At 45.3% G+C, this 23,956-nt stretch overlaps 2 protein-coding genes across 5 annotated transcripts; one reads left to right on the top strand and one right to left on the bottom strand.

The window, feature by feature from the left end:
* Positions 1–3,907: 3,907 nt before the first annotated feature.
* Positions 3,908–5,116, top strand: LOC120101528 (spermidine synthase-like). Its single transcript, XM_039106237.2, is given in 2 exon segments — positions 3,908–4,304; positions 4,307–5,116. Coding segments are annotated over 2 exon segments (993 nt in total). The 3' UTR covers positions 4,903–5,116.
* Positions 5,117–7,508: 2,392 nt separating this feature from the next.
* On the bottom strand, positions 7,509–23,782 carry 4930402F06Rikl (RIKEN cDNA 4930402F06 gene like). Of its 4 annotated transcripts, none has more exons than NM_001037366.2 (7): positions 23,470–23,782; positions 19,756–19,834; positions 19,306–19,389; positions 18,397–18,429; positions 14,315–14,365; positions 11,995–12,138; positions 7,509–8,310 (listed from the first exon to the last, which is right to left on the bottom strand). In NM_001037366.2, exons 3-7 carry the CDS (start codon positions 19,380–19,382, stop codon positions 7,617–7,619), a joined length of 999 nt encoding a protein of 332 aa, NP_001032443.2. In that variant the 5' UTR covers positions 19,383–19,389; positions 19,756–19,834; positions 23,470–23,782; the 3' UTR covers positions 7,509–7,616. The 4 variants fall into 4 exon arrangements, with proteins under 4 accessions (NP_001032443.2, XP_063140469.1, XP_017447484.1 ...); XM_063284399.1 differs by lacking the exon at positions 23,470–23,782 and adding an exon at positions 21,927–23,451 and having other exon boundaries at positions 7,514–8,310; XM_017591995.3 differs by lacking the exon at positions 23,470–23,782 and adding an exon at positions 21,781–23,451 and having other exon boundaries at positions 7,514–8,310.
* Between the last annotated feature and the right edge of the window lie 174 nt (positions 23,783–23,956).

The raw sequence follows: 23,956 nt of genomic DNA on the forward strand, positions 1-23,956 counted from the left end.
ACTCATTGCAAATATATTGATTTCCATTTATTATCCTGATGAGGAACGTCATCTCATGTTTTGGAGTTGTTATATTCTATGTAAACTGAGTCCTTTGTTTCTTTTCTTTTTTTTTTCTGGATAAAACATTGATCATATAGATTTTTATTTTCAAAACAGTCTTTGTCCATGAGTTTCTTTATTGTGTCTTTGCGTGTGCGATATCACACAAGTGGATGTCAGCAGGCAATTTGTAAGAGTCAGTTTTTTCCTGTTACCATGTGGATTCCAACAATAGAAGTTGGGGGTGTGAGGCTTTCTTTGTTTCTTTTCTATTAGATTTTTGTCAGTTTGTACCTAGAAGACTCAGCTGTCAAGACTTTGTGGCTTTGAAGATGGACATATAGGTTATTTGAACAAAAACGAAGTTTGAATATGGACTCACACACATATAAAAACTCTGATTGGGAAAAGGCCAGTCACTTTTTCTTTTTACAACAATGTCTCAGGAATGTTCATATATCCATCTACAAAAGGGGGTGGTCTATACTTCATAGACGTGCACAGAAATTAACTCAGAACATTTCACCAGCCTAAATGTCAAGTCTAGAACCATCGGGATACAGAGAAGACACAAGAAAGAAGCGCTGTTAAACTGGTGAGATTGGGAGAAAATCAGGGAAAACCTGAGCAAAGGATCTAGGCAGCCACCTCGGCAGAAGCACAACACACAGCACACTGAAAAGCACATCAGTGTAAAAGTTCCCAGCCCCAGAGGACCCCCTGGATGCCGAAAAAGATCTGTGGATGCTCCACCACTATCAAAACGGGGCCGTGTTTGCTTCTACCTGAACCTTTCCATCTGCCTTAGTCACTGCTCTGTTGATGTGGAGAGATATCGTGACCACAGCAGCACTTACTAATTGGTGCTGGCTTACAATGTCAGAGGTTCAGTCCATTATCATCATGGCAGGAAACAAGGTAGCACACAGGCAGACACGGTGCTGAGGGAGGAGCTGAGAGCTCTACATCTGGACCCACAGTTAGCAGGAACAGAGACTCTGGGCTTGGAATGGGCTTGTTTGATACCTCAAAGCCCACCCTTAGTGACACACTTCCTCCAACAAGGCTATACCGTCTAATGCACTCAAAAATTTCCGCTTCCTGGGGATTAAGCATTCAAATATCTGAGTCTAGGGTCCTATTCTTATTCAGACGACCACATTCCACTCCCCGCCCCCCCATAGCCACATCATAATGCAGAAAGACACTCAGTCCAATTTCTAAAGTCCCCATGGTCTCCAACAATCTCAACACTGTTTAAAAGTCCAATGTCCAAAGTCTCTTCTGAGACTCATGGCAATCTCTTAAATGTAAACGCTCTATAAAATCAAAATTAAAAAGCAGGTCACATACTTCTCCAGGGAGCAGGGAACATGGTGACTTATATACTGGACCAAACAAAACCAAAACCCAGCTGGGCAAACTCCAAACCCCGCATCTCCATGTCAGATGCCAAAGCAGTCTTCAGACCTCCAACTTCCTTCTGCTTTGTTGACCGCAACACACCTCTCTCTCTTGGGTTGGTTCTGCACCTCCTGTGCAGCTCTCCTTGGCAGGTATCACATGGCTCTAGCCTCTCTAACACTTTGGGGTCTCCAGTGAAATCTAGGCTTCACCTCCACAGTTTCACACACTGGGGTTTCTGGGCCACCATGCAGGGAAACCCCTGATACATCCTTGACCTCAGCACTTTTCCTTAACCAGGGAGGGAGAACCCACAGCTCATCTCTCCTGTCTTTGACACTAAAGTCAGAACCACGGGGCCCCTAGACAAGGTGGAAGCTAAGCTGGATGAAGGTGAGGTCCTGCCCTGAGGCCACCACTCCCCTTTTTCCATTTAGCATCAGGCTTCTCTTTGAGCATTTTTTAAAAATCTCCTTGAACTCTGGACTTAGCTGTAAGCTCCATTACACTTCCTGGCATCATTTTCTCTCAAGCTGCACGTCCTGTTTTTCTCCCTGCCCCACTTACTTGTTTTTGTTATAGACCTGCAGAAGTGACCACTAGTCACCAGGTGACACAGTCAACACTAGGCTATCTTGAAAGCTCCTCTGCCAGGGCCATTAATCTAAAACTCCTTAATTTAGCCTCAGGCAGACTTTTTGGACAAGGACAAAAACTAGCCACATTCTTTGCCAAAATATCATAAAACCTGTCTCTAGGCCACTTACTAATATCCTTCCTCTCTGAAACTTGATAATTGTGGGCCCCACAGATCAAATTGCCCTCAGCACTGTCTTCCGTGCTCCTACTAGGATGTCCTATTAAACCTCGCTTAATTCATTCAACTGCTTTCCTAATCTAAAGTCTGAAAGTCCACACTTTACCAACAAGCAGCATGGTCAGGCTGTCACAGCAATACCCCACTTCCTGGTACCGACTTCTGTCCTAGTCACTGTTCTACTGCTGTGAAGAGATGCCATGACCACGGCAACTCTTACAAAGGAACACATTTTACTGGCGTTGGTTATAGTTTCAGAGATTTCGTGCATTATCCTCATAGCAGGAAGCATGGTGGCACACAGGCAAACATGGAGCTAGAGAAGGAGCTGAGAGTTCTACACCTGCATCTGGAGGCAGCAGGAAGCGATTCTGGATTTGGTTTTCTGAAACCTCAAATAAAACCCACCCCACTGACACGGTTCCTTCACCCAGGCCACACTTCTCAATCTTTTCAAATAGTGTCACTCTCTGGTAACCAAGCATTCAAATCCATGAGCCTAAGAGGAACACTCTCGATCAAATCACCACAACATACATCAGGTTTGAGCATTCTGAGTTCATGACGATCAAAGCACTGTGCCCTGAGGTAAGATTGCAATGTTGTGTCACAGTGTTAGACTTATGATGTGGGGTCGTTCTCATTAGTGACTTTCCTAATGCTATGAAGAGACACCATGACCAAGGGGACATCCTCTGCTGGCCTCCATTGGCAACGTCTACACGTGGTGCACATACATACATGCCAGAAAACACTCATGCACATAAAATAGACAAAACATGAAAACCCATAAGTGTCACATGCTCATATTCTGGTTTTTATAACATGTCCATTAGACGTAATGCATCTTTCTAGGGTTTGTTTGTTTGTTTGTGAGACTGGGCCTCACACAGTGGCTCAGGCTACCCTTGAACTCATGAGAATCCTCCTCTCGAGTTCTGAGATGACAGGGTGTGAGCTGCCATGCTTGGAGTGCTGGCTGGTTCTGTGTCAACTTTACACAGCTTATTAGGGTTAGGATCTGAGTGTGCATCATCTGGAAAGATGGATCCTCAACTGAGGAAATGCCCTAACTGAGCTGACCCCTGGGAGAGCCTGTGGGGCAGTTCCTTGATGGATGGTTGGTATGGAAGGGCCCAGCCCACTGTGGGAGGCTCCCCTGGGCTGGTGGTTCTGAGTGGTGTGAGAAAGCAGGCTGAGTAGTCCACAGACAGCACGCTAGCACGCAGCGTCCTCCATGGCCTGTGTTCAGCTCCTGCCTCCAGGTTCCCACCTTGAGTTCACGCTCTGACTTCCCTCTGATGGACCGTGCTGTGGAACTGTAAGCTGACGCAAACCCTCTCCTCGCCAAGCTGTGTTTGGCCATGCTGTCTGCCCAGCGATAGAAACCCTAACTAATGGCTAAGACATTACAGCTCAGTGTCTCTGTTCCAAGCACTGCTCTCGACACTTTATTATCTTATTTAGTGAAATACATAGCATAAAGGAAGGAAGGATCAGGGGGAGAGACGGCTCAACAGTTAAGAGCACTTGCTGGTTTTCCAGAGGCCCTGGAAGACATGGTGGCTGATAACCGAATTTCAGTGCCAAAGGATCCAGCGCCCTCTTCTGGCCTATTTGGGCACTGCATGCACATGGCGCGAAATGACCATATACATAAGAATTCTATCTTTTAAGAAAGTAAACAAGCCAGTTGTGCTGGGGCTCCGCGCAGCCTGCAGTCCAGGGCCCTCGACGCGCGCCGCCCGCCCGCCATGGAGCCTGGCCCCCGCTGCCATCCGTGAAGGTTGGTTCCGAGAGACCTGTAGCCTGTGGCCTGGCCAGGCCCTGTCGCTGCAAGTGGAGCAGCTGCTGCACCAGCGGCGCTCGCGGTACCAAGACATCCTCGTCTTCCGCAGTAAAACCTACGGCAACGTGCTGGTTCTGGATAGCGTCATCCAGTGTACCGAGAGGGACGAGTTCTCCTACCAGGAGATGATAGCCAACCTGCCGCTCTGCAGCCACCCCAACCCGCGGAAGGTGCTGATCATCGGGGGTGGAGATGGGGCATCCTATAGGAAGTGGTGAAGCACCCCTCTGTGGAGTCTGTGGTCCAGTGCGAGATCGATGAGGATGTCATTGAAGTCTCTAAGAAGTTCCTGCCTGGCATGGCCGTTGGCTACTCCAGCTCAAAGCTGACTCTCCACGTGGGCGATGGCTTTGAGTTCATGAAACAGAACCAAGATGCCTTCGACGTCATCATCACCGACTCCTCAGACCCCATGGGCCCTGCTGAGAGCCTCTTCAAGGAGTCCTGTTACCAGCTCATGAAGACAGCCCTCAAAGAAGATGGCATCCTCCGTTGCCAGGGCGAGTGCCAGTGGCTGCACCTGGACCTCATCAAGGAGATGAGGCACTTCTGCAAGTCTCTCTTCCCTGTGGTGAGCTATGCCTACTGTACCATTCCCACCTATCCCAGTGGCCAGATTGGCTTCATGCTGTGTAGCAAAAACCCGAGCACCAACTTCCGGGAGCCCGTGCAGCAGTTGACACAGGTCCAAGTGGAGCAGATGCAGCTGAAGTACTATAACTCAGACATGCACCGCGCAGCCTTTGTGCTGCCCGAGTTCACCCCAAAGGCCCTGAATGACATAAGCTGAATCCAGGTGCCACTGTAACACCACCCGAGACCTCAGTCGGATTGGACCAAGGAGCTTCCAAAGTTGTCTGGGGACCAGCAGTCCTGGACCAGACTCCCAGATGACCCTTGCCCACCAACCAAGTGTTACAGGCCCCAGAATGCTGCCTGGCCTGCCCTGCTGGGTGGACTCAGTCTCTGTGTCTATCTCTGTGGCGTTCAGCCCCATGCCTATACCAGTTCTGTACAGTACCGCCTATGCCCTGTGACCCAACAAAAAACACGTGTATTTATAACAAAAAAAAAAGAAAGTAAGATAGGCTGGCAGCTTAAACGCTCAGTCTAACTGCACTGGACAGCCTAAATAGAGACTCAAAGCTGAAGGGCAGTGGCTATGTGGCTTGCACTGGGAAGCTTTGGAACAATGAGTTACCACTGGCGGCTCTGGATTTTGACCCTCTGTGCCTTCTAACCCCATGGACCAGCACAACTTCAGTTTCTTCGTTATTACATTTAAATCCGCAATCGTGTCACCACCTTTGTAATCTTAACCTTGTTTTACATGCCCAGATGTCCTTAGTCCATTCTGAATACATAGATCCTAATATTTTATTAAAACTGAGTCCTGGATATTCCCTTCCACTGTATTAAAAGTTAGACATAGGGTGTTGGGAAAGCCCAGTGGGTAAAGATGGTTGTCACTCAAGCCTGATGACCTGAGTTTAATCCTGGATTTCATATACTTTTATATGCACACACACTGCATCCCATTCTCTCTCTCTCTCTCTCTCTCTCTCTCTCTCTCTCTCTCTCTCTCTCCCTCCCTCCCTCCCTCCCTCTGTGTGTGTGTGTATGTGTGTGTCCCTCCCTCACACATACACAAACCACCACCACCACACACTAAATAAACATTAAAAATTTAAAACTAAAGAAGGCACATATGAGGTATCTTCTCGCCTCTCCTTCCTGCCCCGCCCCCCTCTGTGTTTACTGAAACAGCAGAGTGTAGATTGCTGCCCATAAGCAGGTGAGGCCTGTGATTGGACAGTAGAAAAGGAGGGCAGACTGAGAGTTTTTGAGAGGCGGGAGAGCTAGGAGGGAGGGGAAGGAAGGAAGATGGAGGCAGAGAAGGACGGCCCAGATCCGTGTGGCTTTAAATAGCCGCAGGTAGCCATGAAAATCATATAAGGGATGGATTATTACAGGACAATTTGTCCAATCTAAGTGGGCAGCTTATATCAATTGGCTGAGTTCATTGCGTGGACGTTTGGTGGGTTGAGAATTTACTGATATAAATTTGACTGACAACTCACAAGCCTCTAGGGTTTTGATTTTTCTGGTTTACAGGGATCTGTGACAGCAAACTGCAAGATGGGCAGTCGTTGCATGGGGCTAGCCACGGAGGCAGAGAGACCACTGGGGTCGGAGAGTAGCCGGCAAGAGCCTGGGATGGTGCATCCTTTTTACTATTAAACGCAACAGCAGAGGCTAAGGCAGAGCAGCCTCTTCGTGTCCTTTTCCTATTGGAACCTCTCCCTTATGCAAACAGCTCGGCCTCTGTCACCTGTCTTGTCACCCAGCCGAGACCATGTAACTGATGCCATAGCCTGCCTACACTCTCACCTCATCTGTGCCATTTTCAGGGATCTCAATATAGTCTTCAGCTCCCTGGCCACTTTGGGGGGCATCCCCATATTCTCATGGCACACTCTGTTCATCAAGAAACCATGGCATTTCACAGCACATAAAGATGTCCATTCTGGAATCCCGTCATCTCCCCCTCTGCCTCAATCCCGTGTCTTATTGTCTATAGCAGGGGCTACAGAGTTACACTGTAGCAAGGAGGCATACCATCATGCCACGTGCTATGTGGCGGATGGCCATAGATATTTGAGAACAGTCCCTGAAGACACTGCCCTCTCAGATGGCTCAGCCTTAGCTGCATGTACTGGCCAACGTAACAGAAGCCACGCAAGACTCACCGAGTGTTACACGATTTTCCCCAGGAAGTCTGTAGATATTCATCCCAGATAAGGTGGGCGTCAACAGACCAAACACTCCAGTCCATTCCAGTCTATCTTAGTGAATCAAAGAGTGTGTTGCTGTTACGTATGGAAGCCTGGACAACGTATGGTCTAGTCACACTAACGGAAAGTTTCTTTTCTCTTCGGCAATCATTAACCATTTATGTATCTTCAGGGAGGCAGGGAGGAGCCTCATGAATCTCACAAGCCCTTCCCTCCGCCCGTGAGGGAATGTGAATGGGCCCCGTTTTGTGAGGGTCTCAAAAGTGACTACAGCTTCTCTGATTCGAGATAGTAATGGCTAAGCACCATCTGGAGGAAGCAGCTACAACAGCCTCTATTCCGGTCATCTGGGATAGTTAGATTCCTTTTCTAGTTCCAGGATCCATTTCATCGAATTCTGAACTAACACACTGGTACTTGCAACATTGACACACACGTGAAGTTATCACCTGTCCATCTGCTTGTCATCAGAGAGTCCCTTGGACTCTCTGGGACCCTGTGCCCCTTATTACGTCATTTCAGTCCACTCTCTGTGGCCAATACACCCCTTATTATGTCACTCAGAGTGAATGGGAGCTGAAGATAAGTTCTGTTGCTGGGCTTGGCACTTGGTAATGGATTTTTTTTTTATTGTCGGAATATGCCAGGTGCTAATTTTCCAACAAAATTGATACTCCTCATTCAGAAATGCGAAGGAAGGTCTGTGAGATTACAGGTGCCTCCTAAGAAGATTATAATTCTTATAATTCCAAATGAGCTTAACACTCTTAATGTCAGGAGTCTTATTCTGACCTAAATCCCAGCAGTACTCTGGTGACAGGAGTTTAGTGGGTCGGTGGAGAAAGAAATACTTGTTTAAATGGCTTTCGTCATGCCAAACTGCTTCGATATTATTTTTCTTATCTTTCATAATGGCTCGGGCACAGTCCTGGGTAATCTTGAGAACCTGAGTGGTTGTGCCTCCAAAGACAGCAGCGTGGTAATAAAAGTCCCCCTCCCCCACGGCTATGTACGCTTCTGACGCTTCATTTCTCTCATAAGGTACTTTGTTTGGGCTTTCCTTGTACCAATAGGTATGTAGCTGTGCTACAGAGTCCCCCAGAGTCTCCAGCCCATACTTGGCTTTGAATATCTGATCCACGTCCATGCAGAAGATGTAGTCGACCTCGTACTGTATGTGGTCCGTGATGTGCTCACTGATGATCTTCATACGCATCATGCTGATGTCTTGCCACCTCCTCTCCTGCTTAACTCTGAAAATCTTTAGTGTCCGATGCCGACTCAGATCGATCCATGGCATAGAGGAAAAGTCGTCCAGCATGACATAAATGATGACCTTCTGGTTGACCATGAAAAACATATTAGCAGATTCCAGAAAGCGACCTAAGTAGTACCAAATGTAGCTGCAAAAAAATCAACAAGAAGTTGTTAAGTTTCATCGTTCAGTTCTGGTGGAACGCGTACATCTCAATCACCCGGACATGGCTTATCCAGAACCAGAGCTAAGCACCCGGATATCCGCTATTCTCTTTGAGCAGTCCGGGAGGAACCGAAAGTATGTACTCTCTTCCTTAGCAGGGTCTACAGGTCATGGAATGGAAAGAGGGGCTCTTTGGGAGAAGGAATGAACATTAGTGAGGTAAGGAGCTTCATTTTGAGCCTTGCACAATGTGAAAGTTCAGGGTTGCCCCAGGCAACCTAGGAGGAAAGAGGGCTCTCTACAGGCTTCTGCCGCTGTGCGTTTCTGTGCATAGTCAGCTGTGCATACAGTCGGCGTAGAAACTGGCACTGGGTCGCCTGCATTTTGTATTGTGAACCTTATGATGGTAGCAGAATGGTTGGGCTGGAAAACAAAACTTCCTCATTTCTACTCTTGGAAACCAGCCGGAGATTCTCAGGGAATGAACAGAATTGGTTACTTTGAAAGAGGGAAGGAGGGCTGGGGATTTAGCTCAGTGGTAGAGCGCTTACCTAGGAAGCGCAAGGCCCTGGGTTCGGTCCCCAGCTCCGGAAAAAAAAAAGAACCAAAAAAAAAAAAAAAAGAAAAAGGGAAGGAAAGCATTAGGGGGTCTTCTTCAGCCATGCTTATGCAATCCTTAGAATTAAGTCCTGAGTACATTTTGGGAAATGGGCTAACAGTAAATTATCACCAATGATCAGGAGAAAGGGTTATAACTCAACAAATCCAATATTCCTTGCGAACCATGAAAAGAATCACTGGTGTGGTTCTGTGCTGGATGTGGTCACTCAAATCCTAGGAAGTCGGGGTTGCCTGTATTTCCTTTGTGGCCTGTTTTAGAAATCTTCCTCCCTCATGAAAACACCCTCTTACATCTTCTAGCTGCCTTATCATTACCCATTACCTGCTTGCGTGGATTTTTACATATGAGGTGGTGAGGGACATTTTTAAAGGGTCCAGTTAATCAATCATTTAAACCCCTGACATGGTATAAACGAATGAAGAAGAAGGTGTACTCACAGAGTCCCATTAGTAACTCCACACTGGAGGGGGAGCCACACGCTTAGAGACAGTATTTAGGCGACATACACATGACATTTGCCCCGTCTCCCTGAGATCTCTGCCAGTATGTTTCTTGACATCATTGCCTCATAATAACTTCTCTGCCCTCAAGAGCAAAACCAGCAACCAAACAGGTTTTGTCATTTACACCTCCAGCCGTTGACACTTTGCCCCAAACACACCTCGTCCTCCCGTACGACACAGAACAGGTGTTTTTCGATAAAGTCAAACTTTCTACTTTTGAATGTTATTAAATTTACAGGAAACTCTCCCATATGCCAGAGGGCTCCCAGTCCATGTGTCGTCCAGCTACTCTCCAAATTCTCTGTGGTCATCGCGCTTTGGCCAAAATGAGGAAATCATCAGGTGTGATATTCTATCGGCTAAACTACGGATTGCATTCCGATTTCCCCAGTTTTATCTCATAAGTGCCACTTCAGTTGCCATGAATCAGTGTGGGACACATGATGGATGGGTTTTCTCCTGAGGGCTGCTTGGTCTCCTTCAGTCTGCGTCAGTTTCTCCGAGATTCCTGCTACTGGCGGTTCTGAAGAGTCTTTGCCATGTATTTATCAGGCTATCTCCTAATCTGCATCCTTCCTTTCAGGGCTTGTCAACTTTATTGACCTTTTGTAAAGGGCTAAGTTGGGTTTTAATTTGGTTTTATTTATTGTCACTCCAATATTTATTGATTTTAGCTTGTCTTACATTGTTTTCTCTACCCAGCTCCTCAAAATGAAGGTTAGGCTACGTATTCCTATCTACATGTATGTGTAATACGTGTGTGTACATGTGTGATATGTATGTGTACATGTGTGCTGTGTAAGTGCGCATGGATGGCATGTGCTTGTGTATGTGTGCATATGTGCTAGCTACTGTGCACCTGTGGTATGTATGGGTGGCATGTATGTGTGCGAATGTAGTATGTATGTGAGCATGTGTGGCATGTATGTGTGTATGTGTGGTATGTATGTGTGCATGTTGTTATGTCTGCCATGTGTGGCTCTGGAGTTCAAGCCCAGGGACTTCTGAGAAGAAGGAAACGCCTCACTTTTTATTTTTTTCCTGAGAGAATCACATGTATCCCGGGCTGGCCTCAAACGTGCTGTATAGCAAAAGATGACCTTGAACTTCCAGTCTTTCTGCCTCCACCTCTCATGTATTGGGATTACAGCTGTGACCCACCATGACCTGTTCTGGAGGTGCTGGAGGTCACCTACAGCCTATGTGCTCCGGGTTCGTAAGCTCTACGAATTGACTACATCTCAGGTCTTGACCTCCTGGGTATTTAAGAGCCTGCCATTCAGATGAAAGGAAGGAGGGTGGTGCCCTCGTGGGAAGATCTGAAGGAGGAAAGGGGCTAACGGGAGTAGAGAGAGGAAAACGGGAGAGGGTAATGGAGAAGACAAATGCAGTTTCATTTCATGTGCAGAGTTAGAATATGGCGGAGTAGGATGGCAAACTGGAATAAAGAGGTCATGGTGTGATGATGACGTATTGTACAAAAAATGTCAAAATGAAACCCAGGGTTTTGCACACTAAGCTAAAAAAATTGTGTTGCTCAATTCAATGTTCACCTATTTACGAGTTTTCCTCATTTTACCCCGAAATTGATTTTTGAAGATTTCATTCCTATATGGCATTTGGTTCAATTTCAGTTTTTTTTATTTCAACTCTTGTGATCTAAATAGGGTCAACCACAAAGAATATTCCACACACAGAGAAAGGAGTTTGTTGAGTGGACTGCTCTAATATGCGTTTGTAATATTAACTGTGTACACTAGAAAGAGACTTTATGAGGAAAGAGAGGGGTGTCACTAAGCCACACTGTTGCTGAAAGATCTGCTAACCTTGAACAGAGACGCCAAGAATCAGCCCATCTCTCCTGAGCAGCTCAGACAGTGTGGAGCGGCCCTCAGCCGCTGCCCCTGCACTCCACTGCCTGCTTCAACCTGAGGACAGAGTCTGAGGCCTGCAGAGTGCACACTTATGCCCAACTTGATGTCCTCACAATGTGATGGTTCACATTTTGTACCTGACAAGTTTCATGTTTGATTTGTAATATGTCCCAATTTCACTGAACTCCTCAATTTCTCTCTGTGTCTCTGTCTCTGTCTCTCTCTCTCCCTCCCTCCCTCCCTCTCTCTCTCTCTGTCAATATTTATTGTCTATAACATTTCTGAATACAGTAGGTCAGCCCAGTGTCTTCACCCTTCTATCTTTAAATGGAAACATTTAGTTGCGTTTCTTTTCCTTTTTAAACAGTTGACTTTAATGGCTTTGATTTCCTCTTTGATTAGGGACTCGGCATAGGTTTGCTTTCGCTTTAAAATCACTGGACGGTTTTCATATACCCCCTTTTAAAACATTATGATTAACGGTCAGAGAATGTAGCATGTGAGAATCCTGCTGCGTATAATGCAGTACCTTATTTTGATTTTTTTCCTCCAACAGTCAATTGGCAAGAATTGGCTTGGAGAGAATAATTATCAAGTAGAATCAGTAGACTGTCTCCTATTTTCTACAACACAAAGCCTGAATTTAAAAGACATTTGACCTCACCTACCTTCCCACTGCAAACACGATCAACCCCACGGCAACCGGATGCTTTTCATAATAATTTGCCAAGACTAATTCATTGTAAGTGCCAGTCCACACAATCGGGGCTGACCAGTTAGTAGCTCTCAGGCCCATGCGTGTAGAGTCCATTCTGTATTTGTAAGAAAGACAGAATTTTAAAGTAAGACCTCAGAAGGGACGAAGGGACACTAATAGTGCCTGATGTCTTGTATCTGAAAACAGCGTCTCATTATATCTGACCCAAAGTCTTAGCTGTTCTGATAAACTAGGGAAGCATCACATCAGAAATGGATGTATCAGTCATCAGGAATGGGAGGCAACTGTGAGGTCAAGGTCAGCATGGGGTATAGATTGACACTAGGTCTCAAGAAAATAGATAGATAGATAGACAGACAGACAGACAGACAGACAGACAAAAAAGGACTAAAGAGATAGTCCAGCCGTTAAGAGTGTATGCTGCCCTTGAAGAGAATCACAGTTTACTTCCCAGGACTACTCTAATAGGTCACTTCATTACTTCTCTAATAGGTCATTCCATTCATGTGTACAACTACACATCCCAACATATGCCATATAATTTAAAATTATACATATATAATTCCATATGTATTAGGAAATGGTAATATAAAATGTATACAGCATATAGTATAGAGTATATGTAACTCATAAATGTATATATGCATTATATAATATAATATATAGTATTGTATCATATAATATAATACAATTGTATTGTATTGCTCTCTCCCCCAGCAGACTGGAACCACCCAGCAGCCCTCAGTGGCTTTTTTATGAGGGTTTCTCTGAGAGATTTATATTATATTATATTTATATTATATATGTTATATAATATATTATTGTATTATATCCTTTCCCAATATATATGAGAAAATACACATAAATATGTATATATGTATAAAATACAAAAGGTTTTTTTCATTTTGAGATTATAATATAATATAATGACTTCAGTATCTTTCTCCCCTCTATATGTCCTCTCCTTACTTTTTTTCAAAATCGTGGCCTCTTTTTGTTATTAATTGTTGTTGCATATATATATGCAAATTGAATTCCATAACTACATAAATATAACATATGTATACATATACATACACATACACACGTGTGTGTGTGTGTGTGTGTGTGTGTGTGTGTGTATGAAGGAGGCAGCCAGTCAGACCATTACATAAGTATACACTTACAGTTACATAGAAAACCTAAAAGGAAGGCCAGGGAATGCCTGTGTGCAGATTTATCCCTGTGCTCAGGATCAGAGCTGTGTCTAAGTCTTTTTCCCTGGGATGAAACCTTCCTCTGGTTTAGTCCTACCTTCCCACTCAGAATGGAATTTCCTGGTGAGCTTAATCCAAATAACTACTGGAGGGGCTTGGAACGCAAGGTGCTTGGACACATCTAATTATCTGTGTTCAAAACGACGATCACAATATAATTAGAAACATATTGGGCCTGAAACAGGCTATTATTTTTTTAACAATTTTGTTTTGAGTGACAGAATTCTGACTCCCTAAGCTTGTGTACACTGGAAGGATAGAACATGCTGGCAAGTTAGGGAAAATCAACTCAGACCACTTTTTACATGTTAGTTTTCACTTTCGATGTAAAATTTCAAATTTTTAAAAAGACAGACTGCTTACAAGCTTAGAAAGCAGGATTAACGACCATATTACTTTACATATATATGTGTGTGTCTGTGTGTGTGTGTCTGTCTGTCTGTTTCATATATACAATAGCAGATGTGTCTATTTCAGTTGATGCCACAGTTGTAGATCAAGTTTTTTTTTGTTTTGTTTTGTTTTTTTGGTTCTTTTTTTCGGAGCTGGGGACCGAACCCAGGGCCTTGCGCTTCCTAGGTAAGCGCTCTACCACTGAGCTAAATCCCCAGCCCCGTAGATCAAGTTTTTTTTTTTTTTTTTTTTTTTTTTTGGTTCTTTTTTTCGGAGCTGGGGACCGAACCCAGGGCCTTGCGCTTCCTAGGTAAGCGCTCTACTACTGAGCTAAATCCCCAGCCCCGTAGATTAAGTTTTAAACAGCAAGATCTCTCAAGGTTTGGACTGAGGAGGCGCTCAGTGGTGAAGAGCACTTGATGCTGTGACAGAGAACTCCAGTCGGGTTCCCAGCACCCGCTTCGGTGGCTCGCTGTCATCTGTAACCCCAGTTCCAGGAGACGCAGCGCCCTCTGCTGGCCTCCTTGGTACCAGGCTCACCCACTCCCAGCAGTGGCACTGATGCTGTTCGTCTGTCAACACTCGTGAATTAACCTACAGATGCAAGACGGGCACTCTTACGTGGCGTTAAACCAGTCTGAGAGCTGTAGTTCTGGTTGGTTTTTCAGAGACCTAAATGAAAGATATAAGATTAACAGCGAGCACTCCTGATGAGCGCCAATAGCAATGGCACTGGGGACCCTGCCTCCCAGCAGCCCGAGACCCTGCCCTCCAGCAGCCTAGAACCACCCAGCGGCCCTCAGTGGCTTTCCGTTATTCTCTTGCGGTCATCTAGTTCAGAGAGAATTTATAGCTCCCTCAACTTCCTGTCATCCCACTTCCAAATTTACTCTAGATTGTTCGATGTTTTGTTCCTTTTGTTCGAGACAGAGTCTGACTATACATCTCTGGCCCGCCTTGAACTCGCAAAAATCTGGCTGCCTCAGCTTCACTCTACCTCTGTTGTTGTTGTTTGTTTTAACTGTGAAAAAGAGATCTTATTTCCTTTGCTAGATGAGCATTAAATATCTTATTTGCTGAGGAGTCCTCATCTGAGACCTGACAACCATTTTTATGAGGGTTTCTCTGAGACATTCGGTTTCTCCACATGGCATTTTTTTTTTTTTTTTTGGCACTCTCCTGTGGCTTCAGGGTTTATTTACATGTGACTCGGACTTCTCCAGGAACTTAACCCTTGACTATTCCACTGTGTTCTGGAGGTCTTGAGTGTTTAGACACCTCCACTTTTAGTGAAGTGTCCCATTTAGCTTGCATCCCATTGAACGTGTGTGCACTGCCAAGGCATACCCTGCGAGGGGCCTTGGAAGCCCAGTGTTAAATCCTAGGGGGTTTACGTCCAAAATCTCTTTCAAGTCTATCGCCTGACTCCACCCCCTGCCACCAGCATCTTCAAGCCTTCATTATCTCTTTCTGGGCCATTGGGACGGCTTCCTAGTTGGCCTCATTCTCTGTGTGTGTTATATGTCTGTCTGTCTGTCTGTCTGTCTGTCTATGTTGTTTCAGGGTAGAGGAGTGGTCCCATGGCCTCATGCTTGCTAAATAAGCATTCCACCTTGAGTTATAGCCCCAACTCAGAAGACTTGAAAGTCTGTGTAGGATGAAGACTAATCTCACAGGAAGTAAATGTGAAGAGGAGAATACAATGACTGTCCGTATGCCATCTTCCAGAATTAGCAAGCTGTTCCCTCTGTCCCCTTCCCGTCATTCTCTAGATTTCTGCTTGGCCTCTCTTACCGTGCTCCTGAAGCCCTGAGCTCGCCATGTCCTCCTTCCATTTCACGGTGATCATGTCCACACTCCATATGGCCACACATTTCCCATGACCCACCTTTTATACCATTCCAGTCGCATCTCTTACTGGACACCTATGGTAGTTTTTCTAGTTGATTGGTCTTTCTCAAGATTCCTTAATCATACTGCAACTTGAACCCGCTAAGTTGCGTGTGGCTTTCAGATGTCACTTGAGTTACCCTTTCCTAAGTAAAATATCTCCTAATTTGCTGGATGAGGTTAGAGTTCTGCTATTAATAGCTCATTCTTTTTTTTTAAAGATTTATTTATTTATTATATATAATGTACACTGTCGCTGTCTTCAGACACACCAGAAGAGGTCATCGGATCCCATTACAGATGGTTGTGAGCCACCATGTGGTTGCTGGGATTTGAACCTCTGGAAGAGCAGTCGGTGCTCTTAACCACTGAGCCATCTCTCCAGCCCTAGCTCATTCTTTTTTTAAATGCTTTCTTAAGTGGAAAGTTCCGGTTTCTTTGGAGAGTTGTGTCATGTGATGTTTTTCTGGAAACTGTCTTATAACTGAGGCAGACACGTGGGAGGATGCTTTGCTGAGAACAGATACCTGGTGTTTTTCTGGAAGCTGCCTGGGAAAAGGGCATGTGGTGTTTTGCTAGAGTGGATGCTGGAGAGAACACGTGATGTTTGGCAAAGGGTATCAGTAGAACCCAACAGATATCCTGTTGCATGGTATTGGTTCACCTTGCCACTCTTTGCCGGGTTTCGTTGGGCTTTGCCAATGCTTTGCCAAAGCATTAGATCACCTTGCCTTCCTCACTGATCATCGTTTGTTGTGACTTTGTAGAGAGAAATGTACTAAAGAACTTGTGGTGTTCTGGCTACTTCTGCAGCTTCCGCAGACTCAGGCCGATTGGCAGGGCCTCGAGGTTTCTTCTGGATGGAACTGCCATTTCTGATTTGTGAACAGTGGTTGGGAGTGGATCAAGCTACCAATGCTGATTTGTGGGAACTGAACTGCTGCTATCCTGACCAAAAATCAGGTCCACATCCTCTTTTGACCTATTCATCTTTCATTTCCCCTACCTCTGATGGGCGGTGGGCTAGAAGGAAGGTTAAAGCATTTGCATATCCTTTTTAAACTAGGTTTTGAGAAATATAAGCCTACAACTTTCTGAATCACTGTTGAATTTACTTCCTGTTTTACACATGTGAAGAAGATAGTATCACTGCTATCATAATTCTCATCCCCATTTCACTACGTAAGGACACTGAGGTACAAAGATCTTGTGTGATCCTACTCAAAGCTTCAGGCGTTGAGAGTCCAGTGATTTCTCCGCACTCATTCTTTTTCCTCTATGATACACATTCTAATGGTAGCCCTGATATAAGGGCACCGTGGAGAGTTAGTCTTGAGTGGAGTTGGTGGAGAGACTAAGCAGGCATGCAGCTGTGTTGTGCCATAGGCTATCTCAAAGGTGTGACCAAGCTATAATGTACAACCCAAACTCTAGCTGACATTGCCTGTGAATGCTGTGTAGTGATAGGTTAAAGAACTCTAGTGCTCGGAGAATTAATGCGAACAGAAGGAATTATTATTGTTGGAGAGTGGGACAGTATATGCATGGTGCACAGGCAGTGGTGGCTCACACCTTTAGTCCCAGCACTTAGGGAGCAGAGGAAGGCACATCTCTGAGTTTGATGCCAGTCTGCTCTACAGAGTGAGCTCCAGGACAGCCAGGGCTACACAGAGAAACCCTGTATCAAAAAATAAATAAATAAAACTTCCAAGAAATATATTAGCCCATTCCCTCTTTCACCTTCTGCTCCAGTGGGATTCCTTGGATGTTTGGACCTTTGAATGTTTGAATCCTTTAATCTTTGCCAGGAGAAGGGTTCTGTTTCATACGGGCAGCTGAAAGTTTCTGCTCTGTGTTAGCCACAGTTATATCCCTGGTGGAGCTAAATAGCCCTGAACTCCTCATCTTTGTGCCTCCGTTCTGAGTTCTGGAGTCACAAGCAAGCACCCCTGTGCACGAAATCCACTCCCTTTGAACATACTGCTTTCACACTCAGCCTAGGTAGACCTGGTCCTCTCAGGATGCTATAAGTCACAGAATCATCATGAGATCCAGCGCCTGAACCCAGGAGGCATCAGAAAGTAAAGCTGCTGCTCACCACCATGGGCTCCCATGACAGCCCTCTCAGAATCCATGACTGTGTGTCCACTGCAGTCTCCTCAGAGTCTTTTATTATCATTTCTTTTATTTTTGAGACTATATGATAATTATAGCGTTTTCCCTTTCCCCTTCCTTCCTTCCAATCTTCCCATACATGCCCTTTCTTGCTGTCTTCCAAATTCATGGCCTTGTATGTATGTTCTCAGAAAACCATTGGTGTGCTCTTTCCTAGGGGTGACTATTTCCCCCGTGCTCAGCATTTCCTAGTTGTGTGTGGCTCTTTGTAGAGTCGAGGCCTTGCGGGTCCTCCTTCCCCCGCCATTCACTTGGCCATGTCTATTGGTGTCCTCCTTGTTTTGTTCATGTTTAGGCAGACAAGTTGAGGAGATGTTCTGGGTGTGACTTCTGATAGTCTTCAACCAAGTCTTGTACCTGTGTGCTTGCCCAGAGCTTACAAGGAGGAAAAGTTTGTAAGGCCAAGCTCTGTCTCCTGTTAGTATGTTTCTCCTAGCTACTTCCCAGCCCTCTGTCAAATATGCCTGACTGCCCATCTGTTTTCCCTTTGATTCCTGGCACTCCGACTTTAGTTATCACCAAGATCTGTTTGTCTCGTTTAGTCTGACCGCAGGGAGATGGATACTGCATACTGCAAGCCCTTCAACCAACTCTGTCTACAAAAGACAGTCATACCATCCTTGTAAATAAAAACTTACCAGCACTGATACGTCATCTGCAGTTTCTTTAAACTTAGGGGAAATAGAAAAGCACTGTATTAATTTGAAATGTAAACCGTCTAGCTCTCTTGTTAACCCAATACACTGTTACAAAACACACTGTTGGAAGTATCATCGATTGCTCAGATAACACAGCAAACATGATGAAGACCATAAAAATCCCCTTTTATGAACAATATGAACATTTATTCCTTGCCATCCTGGAGAATGAACTTGTTCATCCTGGGCAGTGTTTTACCACCAAGCTAAAACTCCCCCACCCTTTGCCACATCGTTAGGAAACAATATGTCCACTGCCTTAGTAATTCTCAGGGACAAATAAATGAGATTAATTAGCATCATGAGTAGAAACCTGTTAAGTAGCAAGGAAGTCTTTCTGTTGTTTCACATTTATGGAGTGAATACATTTTGTTCTGGAAGTCGCCGATGGGAAAGAGGATGCCACCTGTTTCCGATTAACAGTTTGTCTTTAATATATTTCTATGAACATTGTTGTGGCCACAGTAAGTGGTAGTTTCACACTCCTTCCCTTAAAGCCCTCCCTAACCCCAATGGACACAGGGATTCTCTGTGTAGCCCTCCCTGACTGTGCTGCCTGGACCTAGCTGCATAGAACCCACTGGCCTCAGAGATCTGCCTGCCTCTGCCTTCCAAGTGCTGGAATGAAAGGCACGTGCCTTCACACCTGGCTATCTATAGGATTTTTTTTTAAATCTTTGATATCATTAGAAACAAAGCATTGGGACAGAAGGATCTATTTATGGAGCAAGGCATGGATATAATGTTTAGATCTGCACCTTGGGCTGATTTCCTTAAGGGGCAATCCTGTTAAACTTTCTGACTTGCTAGGTTCTTACCAAGAAGATGGTATTAAGTTTTCACAGTTACCTGAAAGGGTATTCTCTATACTGGGCATAGAGAGACATTAACACCAACAGCAACAGGATTAATACTTTGTATCTCATTCTTTTCCTGGAGGAAAAAGAAAAATATGAAAGTTGAGTGTTTCCAGAATGAGCCGTGAGAAAACTCGTGAATAAGAATAAGCTGTAGGAAACCCCGTGCACACCGTGAGCTGAAGGAAACCCCCGTGTAAACAGAGTTAACTGTGGGAAACCCCGTGCACACAGAGTGAGCCGAGAGAGAACCCGTGTATCCTGTGAAAAACCCCGTGTATACAGACTAAACTGTGGGAAACCCCGTTTCTCCGTGACTTCATCTTATCGACACTGACTAGCAGGTAAGGCACTGTGGCTCCTTGGAAGCTAAACTTCCACTTCTTGGCTTCGGGCACATTGTGGGGTTTGAGTCAAAAGAGCTAGTGGTGAAAATATGTACCTATATGAGGTTTGGGCTGAGGGCGACCTGGGCCAAGTCCTCCTGCAGCAGCCGCCTCCTCTTCCTACTCTCTCAGCTTCTGTGAATGAAATAACAGAAATCCCATGACTGTGAGTCTGTAATCTTCATCAAGAGAAGTTTAGCGGGCGGCATCAGCTATCAGGGTCAATGGTGGTGTATACAGAATGACGGGTCCACATTAACCAATGGCTGGCTCTTTTCCCTCCTCTTTTCACCCAGAAGTCACCATGACTACACTTACATATTATAGGGAACTCATCATCCATGCCATAGGACCCTTGAAACCTGCAGAAGCGCAACCCTACATTACTGTGTGGGTCTGAACTCTCCTCAGAGTCCTCACTGTGCTCTATTTTCCCTGACACTTAACAACTCCCTAATCTCTTACCTCAAAGTCCTCCTGGAGTCTCAAATACTGAGACTTTCCAACTTAGACTCCAAAGACTTCTACAGTAATAAAAGAAATTTCATCACTGACCCTTAACATGCCCAGTCTAGTACTTGGAGAAAGCAGTGTGACTGCTTGAAAGCGAGTCCAGTATGTAGGCTTGTTGTCACTCCACACTTTCATGAATTATTACTCCAGTCTTTCGTGGATGATGATGTCATCTGAGTCCCTAGATAAATCAGGTGGCTGTGATCTTAATCACATGCTGGAGTTTATTTCATAACCAGAAGACTAGATTTTTCTCCCATTAATAATTGATTTATTCACTTTACTTCCTGATTGGAGCCCCCCTCCTCCCAGTGCCCTCCTCACCCAGCTCCGCCCCCCACTTCCCCTACCTTCTCCCCTGAGAACCCACCCTGGCACATCAAGTCCCTGCAGGACTAGCCACATCCTCCCCAACCTAAGCCAGACAAGGCAGCACAGGTAGGGCACCAGGATCCATGGGCAGTCAGCAGAGTCAGTGACGGCTCTCCAACTTTTGACTCTCTATTTAAATGTATTTATTTGAGAATTTTATACATGACTGCTGTGTTTACGTTATTTCCACCCCCTTGAACTCCTTCTAAATCTCCCTCCACACTAACCTCTTCTCTCAATAAACAAACACATATACATATATACGTAAAGTCCACTGACTCCATTCTGTGTCACACCAGGCAGCAAATCTCATAAAAAGAGATTTTATTGGAGGTGCGAATCCAGGGGGAGGAGGGATGAGTCCAGATCACTGACTCTGTTCCTGAGAGATGTCAGCATGCAACTGATCAAACATGGCCTTTATATAGGATGTCTTAAGGAGTGGAGCTTTCCAGGGCAGAGATTTTCAGGGTATGGATTGATGGGATTTCAAGTCCCACCAACTGAACTCATTAGGACTGGTTGGGAAGCTCAAGGATCTGATGGGTTTTCCTGTTCAGGGACGGTTGGCTCTTTGGTTCAGACTTTTCATCTAAAATTAGCATACCAGGGGAGGGTCCTCTCGAGGGTCTGGAGACCACCTTTGTGACAGTTACAGAGGCTGGACTCATTAGACAGACAGGCCTGGGGGAGGGGCCTGGGGGAGGGACCTGGGGGAGGGACCTAGCTGATGAAGCTCCTTAGGTCAGGGCCTGGCCACTTTCCTGCCTTGAGGGTTTTCTACGTTCACAAAGGAAGTCTGCCTCAGGAAGCTGGTGCCTGCCTCTGGAGTCAGCATGAATAACCAGCTGAACTCCCTGCTACTGAACAGGGCTTAAGTCTAACGAGACAGTTGTTGATTACCCCTAAGGTAAAACTGCAACTACTCCACTACTGGGAGCGGTGTTCAGTTTCTCTAATGGAGCAGAACTGATAGAAGTGTGTGTGTGTGTGTGTGTGTGTGTGTGTGTGTGTGTGTGTGTGCGCGCGTGTGTGTGTGTGTGTGTGTGCGTGTGTGTGTGTGTGTGTGTGCGCGCGCAATCCATTGGTTGCCGTCTTCTAGCAAACCATGTCTTAGTCAGTGTTCTATTGCTTGGAGAGGCATCATGATCAAGGCAACTCTTACGAATGAAAGCTTTTCAGTGAGGTTTGCTTACATTGTTGTCGTGACAGGAAATGCGGTGGAGGTGCAGACACAGTGCTGGAGACATAGCTGAGAGCTGCATTCTGATCCGCAGGCAGCGGGAACCGCAAAGCACACCCCCCCCCACCCAGTGACACACTTCCTCCAACTAGGCCACACCTTCTGATCCTTCTCAAGTAGTGCCACTCCCTGATGACCAAGCAGCCAAACATATGAGCCTAAAGGTGCCATTCTTATCAAACATTGACAGATACACTGCCTGTGACCCTTTGAGTCACTGTGTTGCTTCACCCAGAAAACCTGCACACAAGAAGTTAGAGGAGAGAAGCAGAGACTTGCACAAATTTACTAGAAAACACTGTCAAAAGGAAGGAGCCGTAGGAGTTCTTAGCCCAGCAACAGAGTTCCAAAAACAATTGACATTCTAGAATGTCAGAGTACACATTGAGCCAGGCACAGTGGTACGTGTATATACTCCTTGCACGTGGGTGGCTGAGACAGAGGATTGTAGTGAGTTCTTGACTATCCTGGACTGCAGAGTGAGGTTCAGGCCAGGCTGTGCTATAAAGAAGACCAGTCTCAAAAAAAAAAATTACTGAATAAAATTGTCAGTTGAGCCAATAAGAGATCAAATAAAATGTCAGTGTTAATTATCTTACACGAAAACGAGGGAGATAATTGAGAAAATACCTGAAGAAAATATCTGACCTAAAAGATCATTATTAAGGAGTCTAGCTGGGGCTGGAGAGATGGCTCAGTGGTTAAGAACACTGGCTGTTCTTCCAGAGGTCCTGAGTTCAATCCCAGCAGCAATGTGGTATCTTGCAACTATATCGATTATGGGGTCTGATGTCCTCTCTGTCGTGTAGGCACACATGCAAATACAGCACTCATATACAAAAATGAATAAATCCTTTTTTAAAAGTTTAGCATGTATACACTGCTTTGATAGATAAATTGGAATTGGCCAACAAGATGGCTCAGTCAGTAAGGGTGCTTGCTACTGAGTCTGAGGACCTGAGTTTAGTGACTGGGACCCACATGGTAAAACAAGAGAACTGATTCCCTCATGTTGTCCTATGTCCACTACAGGGGACCACCACATAAGTAAATATGCTAAAACAAATTTAATTCAGCAGAAAATGGAGCAGAAATCAAAATTTAACCAAATTTTTCCAAATGGGATTTATAAGAAAATGATTATCATAAAAGCTTAAGAAATTTAAAAAATCCCAGACAACAAGAATACAAAACCCAAACCAAAACAATGTCAAAATAAAAACCACACACCCAGAGCAAATTGTTCCACCAGCAATCATTTCCAAGCTTCCCAGACTTAGAGTGATGCAGGAAGCTTTGGAAACTCTCAGTGCCTAAGTCCTACAAGAGGCCAGCTGAACAACAGGAATCTTTGGGATGAGCCCCAGATGTGAATATTCTCAATCCAGGAAATTCCAAAGGGCAGCCAATTGTGAATTGTGAATAAATGGTGTGTCCCCTGCCACTAAGAAAGACAAAAACCCCCTTGGGTTGCCTTTGAATTCTGGAGGCGGTCTTCCACAAGCAGAAATGTCCGACTGTTTCCTGTCCATCTAATACACACACACACACACACACACACACACACACACACACACAGCAGTGAGCTTCCCGAGAAACCCTGGAGGAAGTCTTCAAGTGGTCCCTGCTATTGGCGTCTTACCTTCCCCAGTGGAGGCTGGTGACCACTGTGACCTCCGTGTCCTTGAGATGTCCTTTGAGATGGATGGAGAAGGTAGTCGAAGCTCACTTTGAACACTTGAAGCAAGGACCACTGAATTCCAGATCACCTCTCAGTGTGTGCTGTGTTGCTACCACAAAGTACCAGAGGCTGGATTCTTTACAAAGAGAAAAAAAATGTGGCCTCCAGCTCCAAACATCCAAGAGCATTTCAACAGAATCCACTCCACTTCTGGTGAAAACCCTGTGGCCGTAAACCAGAGGCACTTTTGTGTAGAGGTCTGAGAGGTGGGCGGGTGGGGGAGGAGTTGCCAAGCTTGCTAACAACCATGTCACAGAAGCCCATCTCCAGAGCGACAGCTCACTCACAGAAAAGCATTCATCCCTATTCAATGCCTAACACACTGCCCACTGGCCCAAACCTCAATGTGAGCTTCTTGGGAGAGAACCATACCTCAACCATGCCATAC

Source organism: Rattus norvegicus, chromosome 3 (assembly GCF_036323735.1).
Source record: "Rattus norvegicus strain BN/NHsdMcwi chromosome 3, GRCr8, whole genome shotgun sequence".
Classification (NCBI taxonomy): Eukaryota; Metazoa; Chordata; class Mammalia; order Rodentia; family Muridae; genus Rattus; species Rattus norvegicus.